The sequence below is a fragment of the Equus caballus genome, chromosome 14 (assembly GCF_041296265.1).
Source record: "Equus caballus isolate H_3958 breed thoroughbred chromosome 14, TB-T2T, whole genome shotgun sequence".
NCBI classification, from domain to species: domain Eukaryota; kingdom Metazoa; phylum Chordata; class Mammalia; order Perissodactyla; family Equidae; genus Equus; species Equus caballus.
The window spans coordinates 19,147,004-19,173,235 of NC_091697.1; the positions used below are offsets into that span (position 1 = coordinate 19,147,004).

Genomic DNA, 26,232 nt, shown 5'->3' on the forward strand with positions numbered 1-26,232 from the left:
TGAAACTTAAACTCGTGTGGGAGGATGACAATGTAAATAGCTTTCCCCTGCAAACTTTGCAGGCTGTAATTTTCTCACAAACGAGAGTCCTAAAGCGTCCTACCCTTTCCTAAATATCTACTCCTTAAAGATGAGAACTGGTGGCAGGGACAGGCAAGGGAGAATCTGTTGAACTGCTTGAGGGGACGCTGACGGAAGGACCTTGTAGCCACTCAGACTTTATTTTTTCAGATCCCATTTGTTATCCCAGACAAAATGGCCTGGAGGCAGTGAGAGGCAGAGGACAGGAAACTACAGTCTGCGAATCAGCTTGTCAGCTTGATCAAAGTCAACAGAGCCGAGATCAACACGGAGCCAGCAAACCAAAGGCTTGAGGGCAGGAGGCTTTGCTGTGAATAAGAGGTGTGCGTCAACTGGACCTCCTCCTTGCAGCCTGAGCTGCTTCCACAGAGGAGGAGAAACAGTGGCAAGCCAAGGAGGCCCCACCTCCAAAACACACACACACCACCCAGTGACCTCAGAAAGCACCCATCCGGTCAAGTACGAGAACAACAGGGAGCACAGGAACCAGAGGCGGCCACTGCCCTCCATCAGCACATCCAGCAAGCCAGCTAAAGTTCTTTGAGAACATTCAAAGTGCTACCCAGTAAACAACATAAAGGGCAAAGGGGATCCATTCACATGGTTAGACAAATAAAAAGCCCATGCAGAACTCCCTCCACTCAAAGATAAATGATACAGAGAAAATAATCAAGTTTGGAAACTATGTAGAAGTTTAAGAAATAATTTTTTTTTTGAGGAAGATTAGCCCTGAGCTAACATCTGCTGCCAATCCTCCTCTTTTTGCTGAGGAAGACTGGCCCTGAGCTAACATCTGTGCCCATCTTCCTCTACTTTATATGTGGGACGCCTGCCACAGCATGGCTTGACAAGCGGTGCCATGTCCACACCCAGGATCTGAACTGGCGAACCCCAGGCTGCCAAAGCAGAACGTGTGCACTTAACCGCTGCACCACTGGGCCAGCCCCAAGAAATGAAATTTTAAAATAATAAAAACAGGAGAATGAGAAGAAAAAAGAAGCATAAAAACTAAAAGGGAGAATAAACCTTGGAAGTATAATTAAATGCTTCCAATCATCAAAAGACATCATAAAGAAAGTAAAAAAAAAAAAAGGTCACATACTGGGAAAAGATATTTGCAACACATGACCCACAAAGAACTAGAACTAGACTTAGAAACAGTATCTCTGGAACACTAAGCCCACCAGAAAAGGGGGCAGAGGTCTTGAAAGGACTGAAGAAAAGGGAACCTGAATGGTTTGGCAAGTCTACTAAAAGGTATATACATCTAGGTAAATCTGCCTTGTAAAGGTATACCATGATTCATAAATTTAAAAGTAGCATTGTGTACAATAGCAAAAAATTGGAAACAACCCAAATATCCATCAACAATAGAATTAAATTGTGAAATGTTTATACAATGGAATAACTGACAACAGTGAATGTTATGGACTTGGTGTTTGTGTCTTCCCAAAATTCCTATGTTGAAGCCTAATCCCCACTGGGATTAGGTGGGACCTAATCTAAGAGGTGGGACCTGAGAGGTCATGAGGGGGGGACCCTTAGTGCCTTTATGAGAAGGGATGAGAGAGCTTGCTTCCTCTTTACTCTCTACCACGTGAGGATGCAGCCAGAAGGCAGCATCCTGGAAGATAATATAGGTAGTACACTCATTGACATCAAACTTAAAAGGATCTTTTCAAATACCATGTCTTCTCAGACAAGTGAAACAAAAGAAAAAATAAACAAGTGGGACTTCATCAGACTAAAGAGCTTCTGCAAGGCATAAGAAACTAGGATCAAAACAAAAAGACAACCCAACAATTGGGAGAAAATATTTGCAAATCATACATCCAATAAGGGGTTAAATCTCCATAATATATAAGGAACTCACACAACTGAACAACAAAAAAACAAACAGCCTGATCAAAAAATGGGCAGAGGATATGAACAGACATTTTCCCAAAGAAGATCTACAGATGGCCAATAAACACATGAAAAGATGTTCAACATCACTAATCACCAGAGAAATGCAAATTAAAACTACACTAAGATACCACTTACGCCTGTTAAGGTGGCTATAATCTCTAAGACTAAAGATAAATGTTGGAGAGGGTGTGGAGAAAAGGGAACCCTCATACACTGTTGATGGGAATGCAAACTGGTACAGCCACTGTGGAAACAGTATGGAGATTCCTCAAAAAACTAAAAACAGAACTACCATATGACCCAGCTATCCCACTACCGTGTATCTACCCAAAGAATTTGAAATCAACAATCCAAAGTAACACATGCACCCCTATGTTCATTGCAGCACTATTCACAATAGCCAAGACATGGAAACAAGCCAAGTGCCCATGGACTGATAATTAGATAAAGAAAATGTGGTATATACATACAATGGAACACTACTCAGCCAGAAAAAAAGACAAAATCATCCCATTTGCAACAACATGGAAGGACCTGGAGGGAATTATGCTAAGCGAAATAAGCCAGACTGAGAAAGACAAACACCAGATGATTTCACTCATATGTGGAATATAAACAAACACATGGACAAAGAAAACAGTTCAGTGGTTACCAGGGGAAGGGGGGTGGGGGGTGGGGGGTGGGCACAGGGGGTGATGGGGAGCACTTATGTGGTGACAGACAAGAAATAATGTACAACTGAAATCTCACATTGATGTAAACTATTATGAACTCAATAAAAAAATAAAGAATCATTAAAACCCCCCCAAACAAAAATTCACTGCTTTTCACATTACTAATAACTTCCCTCTCTGTTTCTGCATTAACACGGTGACTAGTGTAACACTGTCACTAGGAACAGCACCTCTGTCTTTACATTTTCTACTCATCTTTTATAAAATAGCAGAATCTAATGAAACATTCAATTGCTATCCACACAAACACTTTAGTACAGAAAAAGAAGACAATGATGCTGAAAAGAAAATTAGTCCAGGATGCAGAAGTTCTATTTTTACTAGATAGACTAGGAAATAAGAAGTCACAGCAAATGTGGAGGGAGGAGGGCAAAATGGGTGATTAGGCACATGAGTGTGGTGATGGATGTAATTAGTCTTTGGTGGTGAACCTGATGTAACCTATGTAGAAATCAAAATATAATGACGTACACCTGAAATTTATATAATGTTATAAACCAATGTTACCTCAATAAAAAAAAAGTCATAGCAAGGCAAGGAAAGTTATGATTTTTAAAAAAATTAGCATTAAAATCAAAGACAGATAGAAAGAAAACAAAACAAAACGGCTGTGTTCCCATTCTGGCCTGTCCCACCACCTCCCTGAGCGCCTTCTCTGCCTGGGAAGGGGCTGACAGTGCTGCCCCTCGGGGTTGCTGAGATGAGCACATCAGGTGAGGCCTGGGAAGAGCTGGGCACAGCACGCAGTCAATGCTCTCTCGTCTTGGTTTTGGATAGGATAATAAGACGACTAAATGGTAGATTAGTCTGGTAGTAACATGAAAGAAAATCTGGAAAGAACGAGATCCAGAGTTGGCACATGCTCGTGTTTTCTGGGCTCCATGCCCCTCCACTTCGTTGTGTCTCCAGTTTCCCCCTCTACCAGACACCTCTCTGCTCTTGTGACGACATTCAGGTCTCCTTCTGGCAGAAGCACTCTACCTCTGACTTCTCTCAGTTCTCGCCCTTTCTTCCTTTTCCTTCAGGCTAATCCTGTTGAAACGCCAGTCTGTCTTTCAAAGTCTCTAGTTGTCTGTTTCCCCTTCGCTTTTCTACCCACAGCACAGTTCCCTGGTCACAGGTGGCTTCCTTGTCACTAAGGCCAATGGCACTTTTCACTTCTTACTTGGCACTGTTGCTCTCTCCCTCTGCTTTTCTCTCTTCCCTCAGCCCAGCTCTCCCTAAGTTCTCCCCTCCTCCTCTGACCAGTCTTTCTGTCACCTTGCCAGGACATCTTTGGCCTCCAACCAGATGTTCTTGCTCTTCAGGTGCTGCTTTGCCCTTCTCACTCTCTCCTTCTGATGCTCATCTAACACTCACTGATACGACTGTCACAGATATGACTACAACCCTCAAAGCTGTATTTTCACCTGATTTCTAAAAATTCTACTTGATGTCATTCAATATTCACTCAACAAACGTATTAAATATCTACTCTGGCAGGCAATGTGCTAGGCAGAGGCTATAAAGAAAAGTAAGCTCAATCATGACAATTCAGTGAGCCTACATACTAGTGGCTAGACAGACATTCAAAGAGCTAAGGAAAATAGTGTGAAATGTGGTCACAAACAGATGAAGAATCTTTAGGACATAGCTCAGTGGAGAAGTCTGCAGAGGAGTGAAGAAGTGGGAGAGGAAACAGGGTCAGGAATATATGTATTTGACTCTGCTGCCTCCAGAAAACCCACCAGAATAGCATGGGGTAATGAAAAAGCCATAAATAAACACAATAAAATCTAGGGAACAAGGAAAAAAATGCTGCATACACATTCCCCAAAACCCCAACCAAAATTACTTAAATATCCTCATACAGAGAAGTTAATGCGTGCATTAAAAAGAAGGGACTTAGATAATGGGAAGATTCATAGAAATAAAAAACATATGCTGGTAGAAATACATTTTTTCACAGAAGGACTGAAAGACAGAGTTTCAGGAAATCTTCACATCTCACACTCCTCCCTTCAAACAGTGCCATGCAATCCACTGCAGGGTCTGTTCCCTGTGCCCAGAATGTCCTCCCACGTGACCTCTGTCTCTATGGAGTGTCTGTTCAGCAGGCGCCTAGAGGAGAGGCCTTGCCTGACGGCCTGTGGAACCGCACCCTGGCCCCGCCCACGCCCCCCGCACGCTGCTTGTCTCTCTACACAGCACTCTCTCTCCAATGCTCATTCCCTCCTTCCTCCTTCCTCGACTTTCCCTTCTCCCTCCCTGCCTTCTTTCTTTCTTTATTGTCTCCCCTACTAGGCTTTAAGCTCCACAGGGAAACTCTGCCTGTTTGCTTATTGCTGTATCCCCAGTGCTAGAAATAGGGCCTGGTGCTCAAAAAATATTTGTTGAATAAATAGGTTATTTACATAAGAATAAATACAAATAGCAATAGTAATCAAATCCATAGAAATCTGTAATAAAGGCAATTAAGGCTGCCGAAGGGATTATTTTATACCTAATAAACCAGCATTAAGAAACAGATAACATCCAAAGTTGGAAAATATGTAGCAAGAGCCACAAAAATATGTATATCTTTTGACCTGGTGATTCTTCTCCTAGAACCTTGTTCTTTAGAAAGCTTACTGGAAACCAGCAGCGATGTTCATCAGATTATTTTTTCCTATCAATATGTTCTTTTACTTATTTCTTTTATTGCTTTATACTTAGATAGCCATTCACTATCCACAAATCAAATAAATATTTGCCAATGTCTTTAATTTTAAAAAAACACATAAAAAGAAGTGGTGATCAACGCTTTCCCACAAAGTAGAGAAGATAAAGGTGTAAGAGGCATTTTTTCAGAGAAAAGTCACTGATAACATCTCAGAGAAATTTCAGTTGTGATGGAGATTAGAAACCAGATAAAGATGAAGAAGCATTAAAATTTAGAGGAGAATAGGGTTGAATAAGCAGTAGATGTGGATTAAAAACTTGGGAATGAGAAAGGAAATATATAGAACGTGAGGTTATTAATAAAAATAACGAGGCTGCAGTCATTCTTCATTTGTTTTTAAATGACTTTTAAAATACCTATAGGCTGCAGAGGAAGAAACGATGGTTTGAATGAAGGCGGGGCCGAAGCTCTGGATGCAGGTTACAGCTGGTGACTCGTCAAAGCGAGGAAAGGCCGGGATGAGACAGAAGGGATTCAAAGTACAGACGGAGACGGCGGAGGCAACAGTACCTGCTGGCCTCTCCTGAGTGCTCACTATGTTCCCAACAAGTAGGTGCTACAAAGGTAGTAACTCATTTAATCCTCATAACGTGTGACCTCCCTCCAAGGTAAGGACACGCGAGACCCAGGGAGGACGGGTGACATCACTAACACGGAGGCATCTGACAATACACATCAAACGGTGCTGGTCTCTCCAGAGACCCGGGATCCCTGAAGTGATTTCTCCCCAAGGTGACACACGCATGCAACAAGTCCTTGCAGCCTGACACTTGTTACCTGGAGAGACACACCCTGGAAATTCTTTAGTGATCAGGCTCAGTTCTTCTCGTTCCAGCTGGGAAATCACATCTGGTTTGGAAAGCTGACGCCCTGCTCAGGAGAAAAGACACTAAATGTGTGTTCTGATCTGAGTATACAAACCAGCCCCAGCACAAGTCCTCATCCCTCCCCCTTTCGGGCTTCTGAGCAAAGGAAGGCGTGGCCTCCGAAGTTTCCCATTCCCAGGCTCGGGAGAAAAGCCCTCTCACCCTGAAAGAGAGGACACCAAGCCAAGACCCTAAAACAGTGCCCTGAAAGATCAGGGATTTCGAGTCTAAAGGCAAGCATTTCAGAGCTTGTACAAGATGTCAGCAGGGGGAAAACATATCAGTACGTAGGTTTTGAGTTACAAGAAGTCCTTACCCAGCAAAGCCAGGTCCCTGGAGATCTCCAGCGTCACTTCCCACACAGGCTCCTCTGAGCAGGGTCGAGAGGAATCCACTGCTCCCAGGTGAAACACACAGACGCATCTTGGAACGTCACTGACTCCTGAAACTATAAATTCCTGCTCAACGAAGGACTGTGACAATAAAATCCTCTGAGGGCAGTGAAAAAACAAGCAGCATTAGAAGAAACAGGATACAGAGATCTGTGTGAGAAAAATGTGTAACCTCCAAAAGAAACAAAACACTAAAAATAGACACCAAAACAATATATATAACAAATATAACAAAAATACACATTACCATGAAATAGTCAGTGATGAATATAACACTGCAGAAAGTGCTTTGGCATTCAAGGATAGGAGGAGGAGGATAAGGGAGTGACAGGCAAAGGTGCCGAGCGCTGCCCCGGAGGACCGCTGGGGAAGAGAGTGTGGTGTTCTGATCCCCCGCTAGTCACCCCACTGGTGAGGGAGGGGCTCCCCACCCTGAATAGTACAAGATAACTGAACACATGGCACCAGGCCCCGGACAGATGAAACTGACAGCACTTTATTGTCACATACACAGGGAGCCTGGGAGGAGGACACTGCATACCATGCAGGGCTCCTGGGCGCTGCACTCAGGGACAGTGTGACCCAGCAGGGGCTAGGAGGCCGGCTTTGTGCTGACAAGAGGGTCAGGTGACCTTGACCACCCTGGGAAGACGAGAGTGGTTTCTTTGGACAATTTTGTGGGCTGGTAAGGAGGTGAAACCTGTTAGGTTGAGGGCTGGGAGGGGTGCACCTGGTTGGGCTGATGAGGGAAGCTAGCTGGGTGGGGAGCCTTTCCTGCTGATGGGGAGTCACCTGGAGGGAGCAGGAGAACTCATAGCTAGGTCTCTGGAGCCCGTGAGGCTCAAAGATGTCAAGGCAGCACATGGAATTTCCAGCCTTACAATACAGGTGGGAATCCCAGTTAATAAGGGGAAAGCATGTGCAACAAGATACGTCCAGAATGTGGCTGGTCTACGTGAGGACCAATAAAACACTCAGCTTGACTCGAAAATGGCATTTCAAATTTATAAGCCCATTTCAGCCCTGTTCTCTAGCCCTGAGACTAGGAAATAAAACACCATAAGCATTCAATATGTTTAACGAGTGTGATAGTTAATTTTATGCATCAACTGGATTGGGCTAAGGGATGCCCAGATGCTGGAAGGCATTATTTCTGAGTGTTTCTGTGAGGGTGTTCCCATTTGAATCAGTAGACTAAGTAAAGATCAGCCCTCGCCATGGTGGGAGGGACCATCCATTCTGTTGAGGGCCCAAATACAACAAAAAGCCCGAGGATGGGTGGATTTGCTCTCTCTTCTTGAGCTGAGCCCTCTTCTCCTGCCCTTAGACATCAGTGCTCCTGGTTCTCAGACTTTCCGACTCTGACCGGGACTCACACCACTGGCACCCCTGGTTCTCACGGCTTCTGACTCTGACCGGGACTCACACCACTGGTGTCCCTGGTTCTCAGACCTTCCGACTCTGACCAGGACTCACACCACTGGCTCTCCTGGTTCTCAGGCCTTCCGACTCTGACCTGGACTCACACCACTGGCACCCCTGGTTCTCAGGCCTGTGGGTTTGGACTGGAACCACAGCACTGGCTCTCCTGGGCCTCTAGACTGCAGATGGCAGATGGCGAGGACCCTTCAACCTCCACAACTGGGTGAGCCAATCCCTCATAATAAATCTCTTCCTCTATAGCTACATATATCCTATTGGTTCTGTTTCTCTGGAGAACCCTGACTAATACAAGGAGGGTACACATAACTAAGTGGTGGTCACCACGAATGATAACTCAAATTTGTACTGAGTTTTCACTAAAAGGAGATTCACATGCCTCACCTCATTTAATCCATACAACAACCTGCTAGATTGAGAGCACTAAATAAAATCATTTTATAGATGAGGAATCTGGGGATCCTCAAAAAAAAGGTTAAATAACTTATCTAAGATCACACAGCTGGGACTTGAAACCAAGACCATCCAACTCCCACTGTTGTGAGACGGCCAGGGAAAGAACCCTGGAATCCCCAGCAAGCAGGAGAGTCAGAAAAGGACAATAAGGGAGATGGAAGGAGGCTCAGGATTGAAGTCAGCAGAGAGTTTCAAGGGGGGAGTAGTCATTGAAGATAGAGTGGGTCAAACAGAATGATTGAAAATTAGCTAATTTCAGCAGAGTGCTGGGGGCAGAAGTCAGCTTACAGTGGACAAAAGAATAATGGAAGATAAGGAATCAGATGAAATTACTTTAAACTTTTCATGGAAAGATGAGAGCTAAGACTGTATGGAAAGAAGAACGAAATGGGTAATGGAAATAAAGTAATGGAAAAGGTTTTCATTTAAGGACAGAGAGCACTTTAATATGTAAATAAGCAAAAGCGAGAAAATTAGTGGAGAAAGAAGGACTGAAGAGATGAAATAGAACAAAACAATTTCCAACAAATTTGTGTGTTTTACATCCTACTGGCTACAGACTGAGAAAAAGTGTCAACACTCAAGCACAGAGTTCATTATCTTTCTTTCTACCTCATTATTTTTTCCTAATATTTATTTAATCAATATGTCAAAATGACAAAAAGTGTTAAAATTCACTGACAAATATTGTCAGGAACAGTAAAGGTAGCTACTAGTAGGATATAAATACATGGCAGAATTTCCATTTTATGAAAGGAAAAAAGGAACCAAGACAAATCATCAGTTCAACAAATGTAAACAAAGGAGAAGAAAGGAAACAAGACAGCAAAATAACCATAAAACATTAAATAACCAGAAAAAGACCTGATATATGTATAACAACAAACATAAATGGATTGACTTTCTCTATTAAAAGACAAAAACTCTAAAATTGGTTTAAAATCCAGTTATATGGTACATAAAGAGATATACCTAAAACACAAACCAGAAAGTTACCCCAAAAAAGGCAGAGACAAGACACAGCACATGCAAATAAAAAGACAGTGGGGTAGAAACAAACCAGCATCAGACACGGTAGAATGCATGTAGAATAGAAGGAAACAAACATAAGCCCCTGCTTTGTGAAAGAAAATAAAAAATCAGAAATAATGAGATTCCCTTTCCAAAAATGAATCCATTTGTTTTCAGTAAATTGCCTTGTTAGCTGAACATATCAGGCAAAATTAAAAGCCCAAATTCAGACTGCCATTTGCTATCCACTGGTCTTCCCCACCCCCTAGACTCTCATCACCGTAGGCAGAGCCCTGAGTGCGCCCCAGAGCTCGTCACCATCGCGACCCGCACTGTGGACCCCGCACAGGCTGCGCGTACGCCCGCGGAGCTGACTGACTAAGAGCAGAAAGACATTTTAAAAGGCTGTAGTGAAACTTAACGATATCGCTCAGAAACTGTATTCGTTGTTAGTCCCTTAAGAGTTTTCTCTCTTTCTCCTTTCCACTTAGTCTGGGTCTTTTTCTCCCCAGCACTACGTTAAGCACAGGCTAACTCACAGTGTTTAAAATAAACAGCTTCGGGGGTCTTCTTGCATTCATGCAGAGGTTTTCTTAAACCTAAAAACACAGGCTTTTCCATATTGTTTCTTTAAAAAAGTTGAGTATCAAATGGAATAGATGGGGTATTTTAAATGATGAAAGCATAATTTACAAAGAAGATATGATAGTGATGAAATTTTAGGCACCACAGCAGCAAAATGTCTTCAGATATAATTCTCAGTAACCAGTTTTTTTTTTTTTTACAAAATCACAATCATGGTTATAGTTCAATCACAGTGGCAACAAAAAATGAAACACCTCAGAATGCACTTAATAGGAAAATGCAAGATCCTCATGATCAGTCTGTAAAAAGTTAACAGAAGTCCTAATTAAAGATTTGAATAAAATGAATAATTTGTTACTTACTAGGAAGAATAAATATTGTAAGGATGGTAGTCTTCCTCAAACTGACATAAAGATTAATGGCATTCAAATCAGAATTGTATATTTCTTCTTTTTTACTGTAATTGTTGGAACGTGATAATAGTTAATAAAATCCAACTAGAAAGATAATGTATAAGAATAGTAACCAAAATTTTGAAAAGAAAAACTGGGGGGATTTGCTTTACGAAATAACAAATTCTGAAACAACAAATAAAAATGTGGTACTACAAGAGAAACAGAGCAATAGAACAGAATTTAGAAAAACAAACTTATGTATACATATGGAAATTTAGTATCTTTTTTTGGTTTTGTTTTGTTTTTTTGAGGAAGATTAGCCCTGAGCTAACATCCATGCCCATCTTCCTCTACTTTATATGTGGGACACCTCCACAGCATGGCTTGACAAGCAGTGCATAGGTCCACACACAGGACCAGACCAGCGAACCCCAGGCCGCTGAAGCGGAACGTGCACACTTAACCACTGTGCCACCGGGCTGGCTCCTAGTATCTTTTAAAGGTAGCATTGCAAATCTATGGAGACTAAGCCAATTATTCAATAGATTCCATCAGTTTGAATGCCGTCTCCTCAGAGGTGCCACTCCTGCTCTGCCGAGCTAAAACAGACCCCTAGTCACACTCAACCACACCACCCTGCTGCAAGGCCACCACAGCACTTAACACTGTCCTTAGGAACACTTCCTCTTTATTGTCTGTCTCGCCTTTCTAGAAATGAAGATCTAGGAGACCCAGACGCTGCCTGTCTCATTCACTGCTATCTTCCCAGGATCCAGAACACCGCTCACACAGGGCAGACAGGAGGCTACGTATCTCCTTAATGAACAGGTGGTTGGTGAAATGCTCACCACCATGTTACATGAAGTTAGATTCCAACCTCATAGCACAGACAAGAAATTCCAGATAGCTAAAGGATGGAAATTGAAAATGACAAAACTAACAGAAAACATAGAAAAATGTTTATATAATCTTGGGGTACAGAAAGGCTTTCAAAGCATGACTAGAAAGCCAAACAAAGGAAAAGGAAATTTAACTGCATAAAACTTCAAAACTTATTTGTAGCAAAAGATGTTATAACAAAATTAAAAGAAAAATGACAGAGGACAATATTGGTAACTTATGGTAAAAGATTAGTATCCACATTATATAAAAGGCTTCTTTATATATAAACAACCAAACATAAAAATGGGCAAAGGATGTAAACAGGTATTTAAAAAGCCAGGAAGAATGCACATCCAAGTTATTTTTGAGGTTGAGATACGGAATTATATCTTCTAGTCTTTAAAAAAAATTTTATAACTATATGCCTAATGTTTATATTCAGAAAAAGAGGATAATGTTTAAAAATAAATAAAAGTCATACTTGGGCAGTTCATAGTCACAGCACTGGCCATAAAGATGAAAATATGAGGACAAATGAACAAGGAAAATGGCTCAAGTGCTGCGCTAACAGATCCCAAATCAGTCACTGACTGTCATCATTTGACAACTGTGTTTTCTTTCTCAGAATTTTAGCCACTCATTTCCCATTGTCTGCTGTCCAGCTCCAACCGATCAGTAATTCAGAGAAGCACCAGCTAAAGTGAAGAAGTGTGTGTAGCCAGTGGATCTCACGAATGTGGGCTAACGTCCACCGCTAGAGACTGGGTACATACACTGCGGTGCCCCACGCAACGGAAGGAAGAAGTCCTTATGTACTGATACAGAGACGCCTCAAAGATATACTGTAAGATGAAAAAAATAAAAATAAAACACAAGGTGCAAAATTCTGAGTAAATATTATCTGTTACCAATTGGATAAAAACTTGGGATAAATGTATATACTGGTGTGCTCTCACAGTCATCTCTGGAGAGCTGCATAAGAAACTATGTCATGGCTTTCCTGTGGGGAGAGATGCCTGGGTGGCTGGGAGACAAGGGTAGCAAGGGGACTTTATTTTTTAAGTGCATGCTTATTTATACTTTTTAAATTTTGAACGATGTGAATACATTAACCATTTGAATTTTAAGTAAGTAATCAGAATTTCAATCAAATCATCAGCAAACATCAAACAAACCCAAAGTGAGGAACAGTCTATAGAACAGTTAGCCTGTCCTCTTCAAAAGGGTCAAGGGCATCAAAGACAAAGACTGACGAACTGTTCCAGATTAAGGGAGACTAAAGACGTGTGGCAGCTAAATGCCAGGTGTGATCTGGATTAGATCCTGGACCAGATAAAAGACATTTGTGGGACAGCTGGCAAAATACGAGTAAGGTTTGTAGAGCAGCTAATAGTATTGTATCAACATAATTTTCTCTATTTTGATAACTGTATTTTGGTTATGTAAGATAAGGGCCTTGCTTTTAGGAACACATACTGAAGTACTTAGAGAGTTAATGGGGCACTTTCTATAACTTAAGTGGTTCAGAAAAAATTAAATGTGCATATATATGCATATATGTATATATAAACACACACATACATATATATATATATATGTGAGGAGAAAGAATGAAAGCAAGCATGGCAATCCAGGTGAAGCCTATATAGGAATTTTTGGTATTATTTTTTCAACAATTATTTTAAGTTTGAAATCATTTCATAATAAAAATATTTGTTTAAAAACCACAATGAAATATCATTTCCCACCCATGGGAATAGCTAAATTAAAAACACTCATATACTAAGTGTTATGGATTGAATTGTGTCCCCCAAAAAAGATCTGTTGAAGTCCAAACTTCCAGTACCTCAGAATGTGACCTTATTTGGAAATGGGGTCCCTGTAGATGTAATTAGTTGAGATGAGGTCATACTACAGTAAGAGGGACCCCTAATCCAATATGACGGGTGTCCTTATAGGAAGACAGCCATTTGAAGACACAGACACACAGGAAGATCACCATGTGACAATGAGGGCCAAGATGGCAGTTATGCAGCTATAAGCCAAGGGGTGCCAAAGACTGCTGGCAAGCTGCCAGACACTGGGAAGAGGTGAGGAAGGACTCCCCACTTCCAGGTTTCAGAGGGAGCACAGCCCTGAAAATACCTTAGTTTTAGACTTCTAGCCTCCAAAACTGTGAGACAGTAACTTTCTGTTGTTTGAAGTCACCCAGTTTGTGTACTTTGTTACAGAAGCCTAGCAAACTATACACCAAGCATGGAAGAGGAGATAGAGCCACTGGAATGCTCAAACACTCCTGGTGGGAATGTAAAACGGGACATAACTTTGGAAAGCCATTTTGCTGTTTCTTATGAAGTTGAACATACTATTGACCAGCAATTCCACCCCTAGATATTTACTGAAGGGAAATGAAAGCATATGTCCACACAGAAACTTATATATGAATGTTTATAGCTTTATTCATAATAGCCAAAACCAGGAAACAACTGAAATGTCTATCACAAGTGAATGGATGAACAAAATGTGGAATATTCAATGGAATACTACTTGGCCATAAAAAGGAACAAACTTCTGCTATATACAGTATCATGGACAGATCTGAAAAACCTTAGGTTGAACAAAAGAAGCCAGGCACAAAAGAATATATACTGCATAATTTCATTTACATGAAGCTCTAGGAAGGGCAAGACTAATCCATAATGATAGAAATCAAACCAGTAGTTGCCTGGGATGGGGGTGTGGACTGGAAGGGGCTGAGGACACTTTTTAGGGTGATGGAAATGTTCTACAGCTTGATCGAGGTGGTGATTATGTTGGTGCATAAAGTTGTCAGAACTCAACGAATTATACACTTACAAGGGGTTATTTCACGTAAGTTATACCTGAAAAGAAAGCTAATTTAAAAACTTAGTTAATGGGACCGGCCCTGTGGCCGAGTGGTTAAATTTGTGCGCTCCACTTCCGTGGCCCAGGGTTTCGCCGGTTCGGATCCTGGGTGCAGACATGGCACCGCTCATCAAGCCATGTTGAGGTGGCGTCCCACATGCCACAACTAGAAGGACCCACAACTAGAATATACAACTAAGTACTGAGGGGGCTTTAGGAAGAAGAAGGAAAAATAAAAAAATAAAATCTTTAAAAAAACCCAAAACTTAGTTAACATTATTTTAACTAAATAAAATAAAATGACAACCAAACCACAACCTTCATGAACCGAAATCTTCTGAATGCTCCCCCTTTAAACCTTTCCCTCTTTCAGAAACTCCCTCGTCTATAAAAATTCTTACCACAAGAAAAAAAAAAATTGTAGCTATGTGTGGTGAGGGATGTTAACTAGACTTGTAGTGACCATTTTGCAATATACACAAATATTGAATCATTGTGTGTATACTTGAAACTAATATAATGTTCTATGTCAATTATATTTCAAGTTTAAAAAAATCGCATTGCTGGGCCGCACCCCCAGAGTTTCTGAGTCACAAGGTCTGGGGTGGGACTGAAGAATTTGCATTCCTGACAGCTCCCAGGTTCCCAGGGGCCGACACTTTGAGAACCGCTGCTCTAGAGAAACACTCACACAGGCATATAAGGAGACACTGGCAAAGCTGTTCCTGCAACACTGTTTATAGCAATGAAGAAAGAAAACATCCTAACTGTCCCTCTGTAGTGGAAGAGGTAAATAAAAACACGATTTGTTTTCATTATGGAATAATACATAGGAGTAAAATAAATGAGAGGAACAACACATATTAACATAGATTAAAAGAACTCCCTCTCTCTAATACCTATTTTTGTGAGTTATGTTGCCTTTTATAACTGAGCTTGATCATACTGAGGGGAGAAAGTAGTACAAATAGAAATCACAACAGTTACTACTTGTCTTTGTGAAGACTTCTTTAAACTGGTTCCTTGGATGAATAAGCAAGAGATGATTTGAAGAGACCCTAATATGTGATCTTATGAATAGAGAAAACACCACAAGTCCTTCAGTATTGCAGATAAGGTTAAGTAAGACTGACCTTAAAAACAAAAACAGAACCTTTCTCCCGGGCCAAGTCTCCCTGAGGTCGTTTCCTTTTCCAGAGAGGCAACATCTCCAGGTTCCAGTGAAAACTAGCAGGTTCCATTTTCAGGCAATCTCTCAGGGCAAAGACACCCCAGGCTCCTCACTCACTGTTTTCTCTCCATGATCTCCTCTAGCTAGATGTCCTCATGATGGACACTGCTTCTTTCTAGAAAAGCTTCTATCACGCCAACTCCCTTATGGAAGTTCCTCAGCCTCCTCTCCGCTGCCACACCTACCACCCTACCCAACACACAAACACCCCTTCCTGGCACTTGACCTCGAACTTTGTATCTGACTTCCTCTCACTACCTGTCACTGCTACATTCGTTCCACCTCTAAAACTCTAAAATACCTGGCTCTTGGCTGGAATAAGAATGCCTTCCACTTACCAAATACCTTCAACATTCCAGGGAGCTTGCTAGGCGCTATTTACATACTGGGCAGTAGGTATGATAAGTGAAATAAGCCGTGTGAGATTCTCACCGGTGTCAGTTATGAGGCAAGCCCTCAGTCAAGGATGTTATTTCTCTCATCACCACGAGGAAATAATCCTTCAGGGAAGTCAAGTCACTTGCCCAAGACAATGCAGCTATTAAATGCTAGAGGCAGGTTTAACTTTGGGACACTGACTCCATGACAGCAAATCCCCTCCGGTTATCCCTACCCAACCCTACTTCTGGTCACCACACTGATCTTCCCTCTCCAGGTCTTGGAACACTGACAATCTGGGGACCTAACCACACTTGTTCTTACTATCACATTCATGTGCAATCATTGTGACTGTGTCCTGTCCAGATGTGACCTCATTTAAGTTCCCTGAGAGTCTGTAAGCCCTATTAGCAACAGGAACATCTCTCACATGATTTTTGTTCCTTTTCTGACCCTTGCACACACCAAGAGCTCAGCAGGCCAGATATCCAGCTGAATGACAAAGTGACAGCTGAGAACAGAGCTGAGGGACACTGAGGGGGGCTTTGTGGAAAATATCCAACATTCTGAGATCTCAATAGCCCGGTCATCTGCAGTGAAGCCCACATATAGTATATGAGTAAGGGAGCGGTTTGAGAGAGAAGGAGGAGCTCACCTGAGCTCCTGAGGGCAGAGGTCCAGCAGCCACTGCCTTCTCCTTCCTTCTAGTGGGATCCTTCCTGGGGGATGGGCAGGAGGCAGAGCTGCAGGAAAGAAGGAACCCATGAGAAATGAGGCTCCTGCAACAATAAAAAATAAAATACCCATAAATAAACCATATAAAAAGTGTACAGCATCTACATAAAGAAAACTATAATTTCTATTTATTAAGCTTATTTAGATATGTTAAGAAAGATGAACAGAGACAGACACACATATTCCTGGATAGGACGTCACAATATTCTAAGTTGTCACTTCTTTGAAATCAGTTTATAAACTTCACACACTCCCACCCAAGTTATACTTAGCTAGTAATATTTTAAAGTTAATTATGGAAAAAATGATTTTTGAAGAAGTTAATTGTGTTGTATACCAACAGCCAGGAAATTTTTGAAAGGGTATAATGATGAGCGAGAACTTGTCCACTGGAGATTATAAAGCTACAATAATTAGAACGGAATGTTACTAAATAGACAGAATCACTCATTCACCAGATATACTGTTGACCACCTCCTGTGTACCAGGCGCCTTTCCTAGGGGAGGGGTGAATACAGCTGTAAACAAAACAGAGAAACTCTCTGCCCTCAAGGATGTTACAGTCTAACAAGCAAAAGGGTCAGTGGAAAAAATTCAAATCCTACCAACACAAATGGTTCAGAAAATAATTTATATATAAGAATTCAGGATATGAAAAAGCGACATTGCATATCAGTGAAGAAAAGATGAATAGTCAATAACCTGGAACAAGGGCTTACCATTTGCAAATAAAAATTTGCACATAAAATAAAACGAAAAGACTAGAAGGAAATACAGATGAACATTTTTGTGATCATGTGGAACAGGCCTCCCTAACAATTATGTCAGAGACCCAAACACGAAGGGACGGTCTTCCTGTCTGACGATATGAAAATGTAACATTTCTGAGTAGTAAGGAAACATATACTTGTGTATCAGCTACAAAACTTTAAAACAAAACACAAGTTGTATAAAAATATTCATGAGTGTTCAAAATGCAAATTTAAACCACCCTATCATTTGCACCTCTCGAAAGTTAGAGACCACCACCCACAGGTGGTGTGGGTGAATCAGGCACATTGACGTTGCAAGTGTTTGTAAACTACTCCTCTTGCCGGGAGAATAAGAGTTTCAAGCCTCAGAGACCTTGATCCAGAAATTCCACTTGAAGGACTTACGGAAAGAGACAATAAGGTAAAGTCACATGTAGCAAACGGCCTGCATTGTTTATAATATTGAAAAAAACCTTAGAAAGAACACAAAGTCCTAAAGCGACGATTAAACATGGCACAGCCATACTTTTCCTCACACTCACTAAAAATGATGACTTAGCTGTTTTTAAAAATTGGCATACCGGCCGGCCGGTGCGGGACTGGTTAAGTTTGTGCACTCCGCTGCCGGTTCGGATCCTGGGCGAGGATATGGCACCGCTCATCAAGCCATGCTGGGGGCGGCCTCCGGCATGCCACAACTAGAAGGACTCACAACTAAAAATACACAACTACGTTGGGGGGGGGACAAAAAAAAACCTTAAAAAAAAATTGTCATAAGTAGGTGTTCCTGTGGTAGTTACACAGGTAAAAATGTTTATAAAAAAGCATGGACCTTAAGATTTGCGCACTTTAAACCCTACCGAACGTATTACACAGCTCACTTTAAAAAGTAAATGGAGACAAGAACTCCAGCATCCACATCTTTGTTCTACATTTACACACACATCCTCGCCGACGTGTGGACTTTGACAGGTTCAAACGACTCCTTCCTCCCCGCACCTCCGAATTTCCAGTCGCCTCTCTTCGAGGTCAGCCGGCCGCGCACAGGAGCCCTCCTTCTCCATCCCCCCCCCCCCCCCCCCCCCAGCCGTCCTCCTCCAGCGCCCGCGGGAGCCCTCCTCCTCCATCCCCCCCGGGAGCCGGTCCTCCTCCATCGCTCGCGGGAGCCGGTCCTCCTCCATCGCCCACGGGAGTCGGTCCTCCTCCATCGCCCGCGGGAGTCGGTCCTCCTCCATCGCCCGCGGGAGTCGGTCCTCCTCCATCGCCCACGGGAGTCGGTCCTCCTCCATCCGCCCACGGGAGCCCTCCTCCTCCATCGCCCACGGGAGTCGGTCCTCCTCCATCGCCCACGGGAGCCCTCCTCCTCCATCGCCCACGGGAGTCGGTCCTCCTCCATCCGCCCACGGGAGCCCTCCTCCTCCATCGCCCGCGGGAGTCGGTCCTCCTCCATCGCCCGCGGGAGCCCTCCTCCTCCATCGCCCGCGGGAGTCGGTCCTCCTCCATCGCCCACGGGAGCCCTCCTCCTCCATCGCCCACGGGAGTCGGTCCTCCTCCATCGCCCACGGGAGCCCTCCTCCTCCATCGCCCACGGGAGTCGGTCCTCCTCCATCGCCCGCGGGAGTCGGTCCTCCTCCATCGCCCACGGGAGCCCTCCTCCTCCATCGCCCACGGGAGTCGGTCCTCCTCCATCGCCCGCGGGAGCCGGTCCTTCTCCATCGCGCGCGACGCCGCCACCGCGCGGCTGCCCAGCGGGCCGGGTCGGGCTGCGCCGGCCCTGAACCCGCGAGCGCCGGCCGCCCAGGGGGCACGCGGACCCTACCGCTAAGTCACCGGGCGGACCCTGGTTTTTGTTTTAAGAGAAAAAAACTGCTTGAAAGAAAAGCAAAGGGTTCCTCGGAGCAGAAGTTTGCCGGGCCGGCCCACTCCCACGGGGAGGGGTCGAGGGAGCCGCAGGCGCACAGGGCCGGCGCCGCGCCGCGAGACCCCGCGCCCGGTCCGCACGCCCGAGACTTTCCAGGCGGGTCCGGGGAGAGCCCGCGGGGAGGAGCTGGGCCCGAGGACTCCCGGACCGCCCGCCAGGTCCCCGCCCCGCCGGCCCCGGCAGGCGGCAGAGGGACGGCGTCGGGGCGACCCTCAGCTCTCGCTGTTGTCCCCGGCCCAGCTCCTGCGGAAGAGGCGCCCCTGGGCTCGGCGGCCCGAGGCTGCTCGGCGCGGAGAGGACGCGGTCCCCAGCCCACCCGCCGCCGGCTCCGCCCCTCAGGGCCTCGCCCGGCGCTCGCCCAGCGTCCGCCAAGCCCCGCGCGTCCCGCCTCGGGGCCGACACTCACCCTCTCCAGGCAGGAGCGGGAGCCGCCAGCGGACCGACGCGGCCCCGCCCGGCGCCTCCACGCAGGGCGCTGGACTACATTTCCCACAAGGCTGCGGGGGCGAGGTGTGGGGTCGGAGTGCGCAGGCGCGAGTCCGGAGGCGCAGGCTCCCGGGACAGCAGCTCGGCGTCCCTGGGCTAGCGGCTTGCCGAGCGAGAAGCGGACTGCGCGGCTACCTTCTTCCGGCGACCCTTACCCAGCCCTTCGTGAGTCTGTCGATGCCCACCGGGAGAGGAGAGAAGGGGCAGACAGCCTTGGCGAAGCCTCGCCGTGCTCCTCTGAAATAAAGGAAGGCCGGAGGAGTCCCTTGCGAAGTTGTCAGAAGGAGCAGAGGAGGTAGCGACACACCGGATACATGGTGAGCGCTCCATGACGGGCCTGTGCCCGCTCCTCCAGCTCAGTGGCACGTGCTGCTCTAAGTGCTTCAGAATTATCACTGTGTGGGATGCCGACAAAATCTCCGGTTAAACATGTGGCCAGAGTTCGGTTGGTTTCAGCTGGATCTGCCACTGTGGGACTTGGAGAACACATGACATTTAGGGCAGATCAGTATGGTAGCTTAGACTGTAATATTTGGTTTTCTAAAAATAACTGCTAGTTTCCTCTGCCTCTTTCTATTGCTGTGACAAAGACTCACTCCTTGACCAAACTTTAGACAGGTTCCTCTTTTCTACTAGGCTAAGTACTTGGGCCCTGTCCTTGGCCTGTGGAGCCCAGTTTTAGCAAGAATCCTAAGTCAGTTTAGGTAGGATCCACCACGCTTGGTATCTGATCAAACCCCTCATCCCCTACTCTCCATGCAGAAGAGCTTGGCCTGACTTTAGCAAGAATCTCCCTAACCCTGAAGTCTTGGTAATTTTCCATCCACTGACCGACCCCCTTACTCTGCTTGTTGGCTGTAAATCCCCAGCTGTCTTTGCTGTGTTGGGAGTTGAGTTCAGTTTTACTGCAGCCTCTCTTCCCTAGTGCAATAATACTGAATAAAATCTGTCTTTACTACCTTTAACTAGTGTCCAGCTCTGTCTCTCTTTGACAGCTGTCTGAACTATTTCAAAATATTGAAAAATATGAAAATCTTCACAATTTATTTAATCAAGCTAAGGTAACCTAAACAACACCAAACAAACTAAGTAACAATCTATCACTACACTAAGACAAATACCTTGAACTAAACAGTTTCTCCAGGACTACAAGGGCATTCTAAAATTAGAAACTACATGAACATGTTCATCATAGTTGTTCTGGCAGAGAAATGGTCCTTGATAAAACTCACAACATAGACCATGCAATTTCCAAACAAGCAGAGAGTTTGGGATGGGGATAGGAAGAAGGACAAACAAAAACCCCAATGACCCAGAAACAGAAAAGTATAAACAAATAAAAAGTTCAGAAAAAGATGTTAGCGATAAATTCAAGTCTGTCAATAATCACTAGAAATGCACATGGATTGAACTTTCCAATTAAAAGAAAAATACTATCAGATTTTTAAAAATCTAGCTATCTGCTGAAACATAAGGATACACAAACCTTAAAAGTAGAAAGTTGGGAAGAGATATAGCTGGCAGATATTAACCATAGAAAGTTAATGTAGCTACATTTAGATGAAACAAAATATATATTAAGTCAAAAAATATTGCCAGAGGTAGAGAAGGCAATCACATACCAACAAAAGGGTTAATTCACCAAAAGAAGAAAATATTCATAAACTTTTAATAATTTAGCTTCACATTATTTAAAAATGTAGCTTCAAAATACATAAAGCAAAAATTGACAGAACTATGAAGAGATTTGACATCCACCACCACAGAGAGTTATTAATACCCTATCTTTCTTAGTAATGGCTAGAAAAGCCACCCCCTCCAAAAGCACTCAAGATACAGAATATTTGAAGAGCAAAATTAACATTTGATTTAATGAACAGACATATAGAATACTGCATTCTAAAATTAATGAAAACACATTTTTCACTAATTAATGAAATCACATATTTATATTTAAAAAATGACCTCATGCTAGGCTGTAAAGTAGTCTCAACACTTCCTGAGGAATTGTACCGGATGGACCACATTATTTGACAGCAACGCAACTCGACATTTTTAAAAAGACTAGAGTACTTTTTAAAAAATTTATCTAAATTTATAGAAAGGGAATATTTAGAGGTTGGGCCGGTCACACTGACAGATTCTCTCCTTGACCAAACTCTAATGAGGCCCCTCTGAGCTCTTTTTCAACTACGCATGGATCCCCATGTTCATTTCTGCATCATCTAATTTTAACAAAAATCCTGCTAAGCCAGTTTAGCCAGAATCCTCCATCCTCCACATCTGATTGCTCTCCATATCTGACCAGGTTCCTCACCCTTCACCACCCCCGGGTGACATCTGGTCATCTGGCCCGCTTTCAGCAAGAATCCTGTTAGGTCAGTTTAGCCAGAATCCCCTCTCACCCCTGATGTTGCCTCTTAATAACTTTCCATCCTCTGACCCCCAACTTGCTCCTTGGGTATAAATTCGCACTTGCCCGTGCTATACTCAGAGCTGAGCCCAATCTCTCTTCCCCACTGCAAGACCCCGCCGTAAGTCCCTATACCTATCACGATGGCCCCCCTTGAATAAATTCTGCCTTTCCGTTCTTTAACAAGTGTGATGAACAATTTTTTCTTTAACAGTTAGGATAATCTTTTCTTTAACAACATCACATTTTGTTCCCTTCCAATACCCAGTAAAATCAAATTTAAGAGATTATTTGAAAACTTGTTAACTCACAAAATTATTTCTGCACAAAATTGGGGTTCTTTGCCCAATGCACATAAACAAGCCAATTAATTATAGCACCAGCCTTTGGTGGGAGAAATCAGCTTTTTATTCCGCAAGATCGATCTGTAGGGAGAACAGAGGACATGTGCCCTCAGATCTGTCTCCCCGATTCAGGATTTGGGACAAAATTTAAGAGGTTAGGGAGAACAGGCTGGCACGTGGAAATGCTGGCGGGACAGGTTTTGACTGGTGGGCTTCAGGCCTTTATGGTAAAGTTTTAAACATTTATGACAGAGTTCTAAACATTTATGATGGGGCTCTAAACATTTTTGATGAGGTGGGGAAGGAATTTTAACACCGGATCTTCCTGAATGAGGGACCCCTCATTTCTGAATAAGAGTCGGACTTTCAAGTTCCGGTCACATCCTGGTCCTTGGGTTCCGTGGGGAGGAGGATCTTTGGTTCCACGGTCGTTTCAGGTCACGATTTCTTTTGCACATGCCCTGGCTAGGTGACTGTAGTTTTTCTGGAAGACAATCCTTAATTACTATCTTGACGAGAGATGGGTTCTGTTCAAATTGGCTCTAAATGGGCCCATGATTACAAAATCAGGAAAATACAGGTAAAGGACACAACAGCAACATTTTGTACCTGGAAAGTAGATGGATGTTATTTTCTTGGCAAACCTGAAAAATGCCAAATTCCCAGAGAGCTGTGGGAAAAGCTGAGTGTGAATCCAACTTTATATCTCAGAAACCTCAAAAAGTACAGGATTTGCAATACTAGATACTTCTGGAATTGGGACTGAAGGTAGGGGGTGGAGCTAGAATAAAAAGGGTAAAGAAGACATAGTGGAAACTCTTTGAGACAGATCCTTAGATCTCCTTTCCCAATCAACATTATGGGCAATTTCCCCTCTTTCACCTTGGTAGAAATCTAGATAGTTCTGGAGAGGGGAATGGGAAGAGGGAAGTAAGACAGAGGCCAGCCACATGGCAGGAGGTTGAAGCTTTAAAGAATCTTGGCCAGTTGGGAATTCTCAGGAATTTAGAGATGTCTTGGGAAATATCTGAGAAAGCTGACATGTGGATTATAGAGCCCTATTTTCCTGGACTTAATTTTATTTTTAATAATTTTTTTATTGAAGTATAATGTACTTACTGAAAAATCTTAAGTGTTGTGAAAGATTGTGAAATGGACCAAAAAGATTATTAAGCATCTGTAATGGAAAACTATGAGATGTCTAGAGCATACCCTTCCAGGTTGTCTGATTCTCTAGGGTTTGAATCTTTCATTCTCTGAGCTATTTTAAAACTTGGTGAGTTTAAAATACCAGTAGACAATTGATAATGCAAATTATTCTCATCTATAGACAAGCAAATAAATTGTTTGGTGGAGGGACAACTGATTTCTCTCCAGCAACCTCCTACAAAAAAACAGTTCTGCATCTATTCGTAAATTCATTTCATGTATTTTGAACCAGTAGTAATGTTACAGGCACTTACTACGGGCCCTGATATCAATTCCCCTACCTTGAACCCAGCACATATGGGGTTAAAACCAGAACCATCCATCCCCATTCCCTGCTTCTTCAGTTACTCTCATATGTAACTATCTGTCTCTTTAACCTTGACTCTCTGAGCTTTACAACCAAATAGGAGTTACAAGCTGTTAAAGCCCACATGGCCTCAAGCTGGGTTCCCACTAAAGTTGTGGCTAATCACAGGTCTTTGAAGTTCTTTTATAGAGAAACTAATGACTAGAGAATATCAAGAAACTGAAGCTTCCCAGAGCTTGCTGGCACCAGAGTCCACCATCTGCCACAGAGACAGCCAAGGACACCCATCTGTGAATTCTCTTATCTCACTCAGCAGATAGCCTCACAAGGCCAAATGCAGACTGGTGGGAAATCACCGGCAATCAAGGCTACAGGCCCCCCTCTGCTACCTAAAACCCCAAATAAAAACCCCTACCTGGTTTCTCAACAGGGAACTAGCAGTTCTTAAGGCACTAGCCATTGCTTTGCTCCCTCTGCCTGGCAAAGAAAATAAAGCCTTTCCTTTCCATTCAAGACTGTTCTTGTTATTTGGATTGGTACTGAGTTCACAGATGAGACTTTTGGTAACAGTAACTTTTTACTTGTTCCCTCACCAATTAAGTAATTCAATAAAATCTATTCATTTTATATCTATACGACAGTAATGATTTTACCTTTAAAAAAAAAAACTATCCTTGAATAATTTACTGCTTAATGGGTCATCACAGATGAACACAACTCTGTAACCACCATCCAGTGAAACAGAATGCTATTAGCACTCCAGAAGCCCCCCTCATGCCCCGCCCAACAAATACCCCGTCCCTTCTTCCCAAAGGAAACCATTATCTTGACTTCTAACACTAGATTATTTTTACATTTTTAAAACTTTAAATAACTAGAGTACTATAGTATGTATTCTCTTCTGTCTGGCTTTCATTCAGCATTATAGCTTGATATTCACTCATACTGTTGGGAGTAGCAGCACATTACTCTATGTGAATACATCATAATTTATTTATCCATTCTATTATTGAACATTTGAGTTGTTCCAGTTTTTGGATATTAAGGAGAATGCTGCTATGAATATTCTTGTACTTGTCTTTTGGTGGAGAAAGAGAGAGATATATATGCTTATATATGTATTTGTTGTTAGTGCCAATGAGTAGTTTGTGACTCCTAGTGACCCTGTGTACAGCAGAGCAGAACCCTGCCTGGTCTTTTTGTGCCAACCTCTCATCTTCCAGTGCTGTATCAAACACTCCTCTGTTGCTATTCCTAGGGTTTTCATGCCATTATTTTTGGAAGTGAGTGGCCAGGTCCTTCTTCCTAGTCTGTCTTAGTCTGGAAGCTCCACTGAAACCTGTCCACCATGGGTGACCCTGCTGGTGAAATCCTAGTGGCAGAGCTTTCAGCATCACAGCAACATGCAGTATGACAATCGACAGATGGGTGGTGTAGTTCCCTGCCAGGATAACAAAACTGGACCTCTGCAGTGAGAGCGCCACTTAACTACTAGACCACCAGGGCTGGTTTTATATATATATATATATATTCATGAAAAGTAAAACCCGACCCCACCTTATTTTATTCACAAACGTAATAGCATCTGGATTATTGATCTAAATGTGAGTGGTAAAACAATACAGATTCTGGATCAGCACGGTCCAATAGAATATATCCATTCTGTAATGATGGACATATTGTATACCTGTACTGTCCAGTACAGTAGTCACTAGCCATACGTGGCTGTTGAGCACTTTAAATGTTGCTAGTGCAACTGAAAAACTGAACTTTTAACTTCATGTCATTTTAATTAATTTAAATAGCCACATGCAGCTAGTGCCTCCTCTATTGGACATTGCAGTTCTAGAAGTAGGGCTATCAAAAATAGGAGTATCTTTGGAATAGGGAAAGGTGTTTTTTTCCTTTTAAAGGTTACAGAAAGCACTAATCATAAATTTTAAAGAACTTGATAAATTAGACTATAAATTAAACCACAATGCATTAAAATGAGGATTTTTTTTAAAAAGTGAGGATTTTCTGTTTATCAAAATATCATTAAGAGAGTTCAAAGGCAAGACACAGAGTGGGAAAAGATATTTGCAACACACTTAACTGGCAAAGGACATATCCAGAATAT

General features: G+C 43.1%; 2 protein-coding genes across 23 annotated transcripts in view; one reads left to right on the forward strand and one right to left on the reverse strand.

The window, feature by feature from the left end:
* ZNF454 (zinc finger protein 454) overlaps positions 1 to 26,232 on the reverse strand; it is a 103,714-nt gene that overhangs the window by 30,159 nt on the left and 47,323 nt on the right. For 4 of the 22 annotated variants that reach the window (XR_011425412.1, XM_070233729.1, XM_070233725.1 and 1 more), the window contains exons 1-4: positions 19,761 to 19,848; positions 16,602 to 16,725; positions 6,607 to 6,738; positions 6,202 to 6,294 (exon numbers count right to left, since the gene is read on the reverse strand). The gene's annotated coding sequence lies outside the window, so the exon portion shown is untranslated. Of the gene's footprint in view, positions 1 to 6,201; positions 6,295 to 6,606; positions 6,782 to 16,601; positions 16,726 to 18,014; positions 18,486 to 18,547; positions 19,225 to 19,760 lie in introns of those variants that run through there. The other 18 variants (XM_070233736.1, XM_070233747.1, XM_070233735.1 and 15 more) reach the window with 14 other exon arrangements.
* Positions 14,151 to 24,626, forward strand: LOC111767709 (collagen alpha-1(I) chain-like). The gene is made up of 3 exons (XM_070233588.1): positions 14,151 to 14,322; positions 18,521 to 20,157; positions 24,292 to 24,626. Exons 1-2 carry the CDS (start codon positions 14,151 to 14,153, stop codon positions 20,137 to 20,139), a joined length of 1,791 nt encoding a protein of 596 aa, XP_070089689.1. The 3' UTR covers positions 20,140 to 20,157; positions 24,292 to 24,626.

Excerpts from the sequence above, each read along its gene's own strand:
- LOC111767709 (XM_070233588.1), top strand. The coding sequence starts at position 14,151 with ATGATAGAAATCAAACCAGTAGTTGCCTGGGATGGGGGTGTGGACTGG. Across the intron at positions 14,323-18,520 it reads CTTACAAGGGGTTATTTCAC|CCGTCCTCCTCCAGCGCCCG; the intron begins GTAAGTTATACC and ends CCCCCCCCCCAG.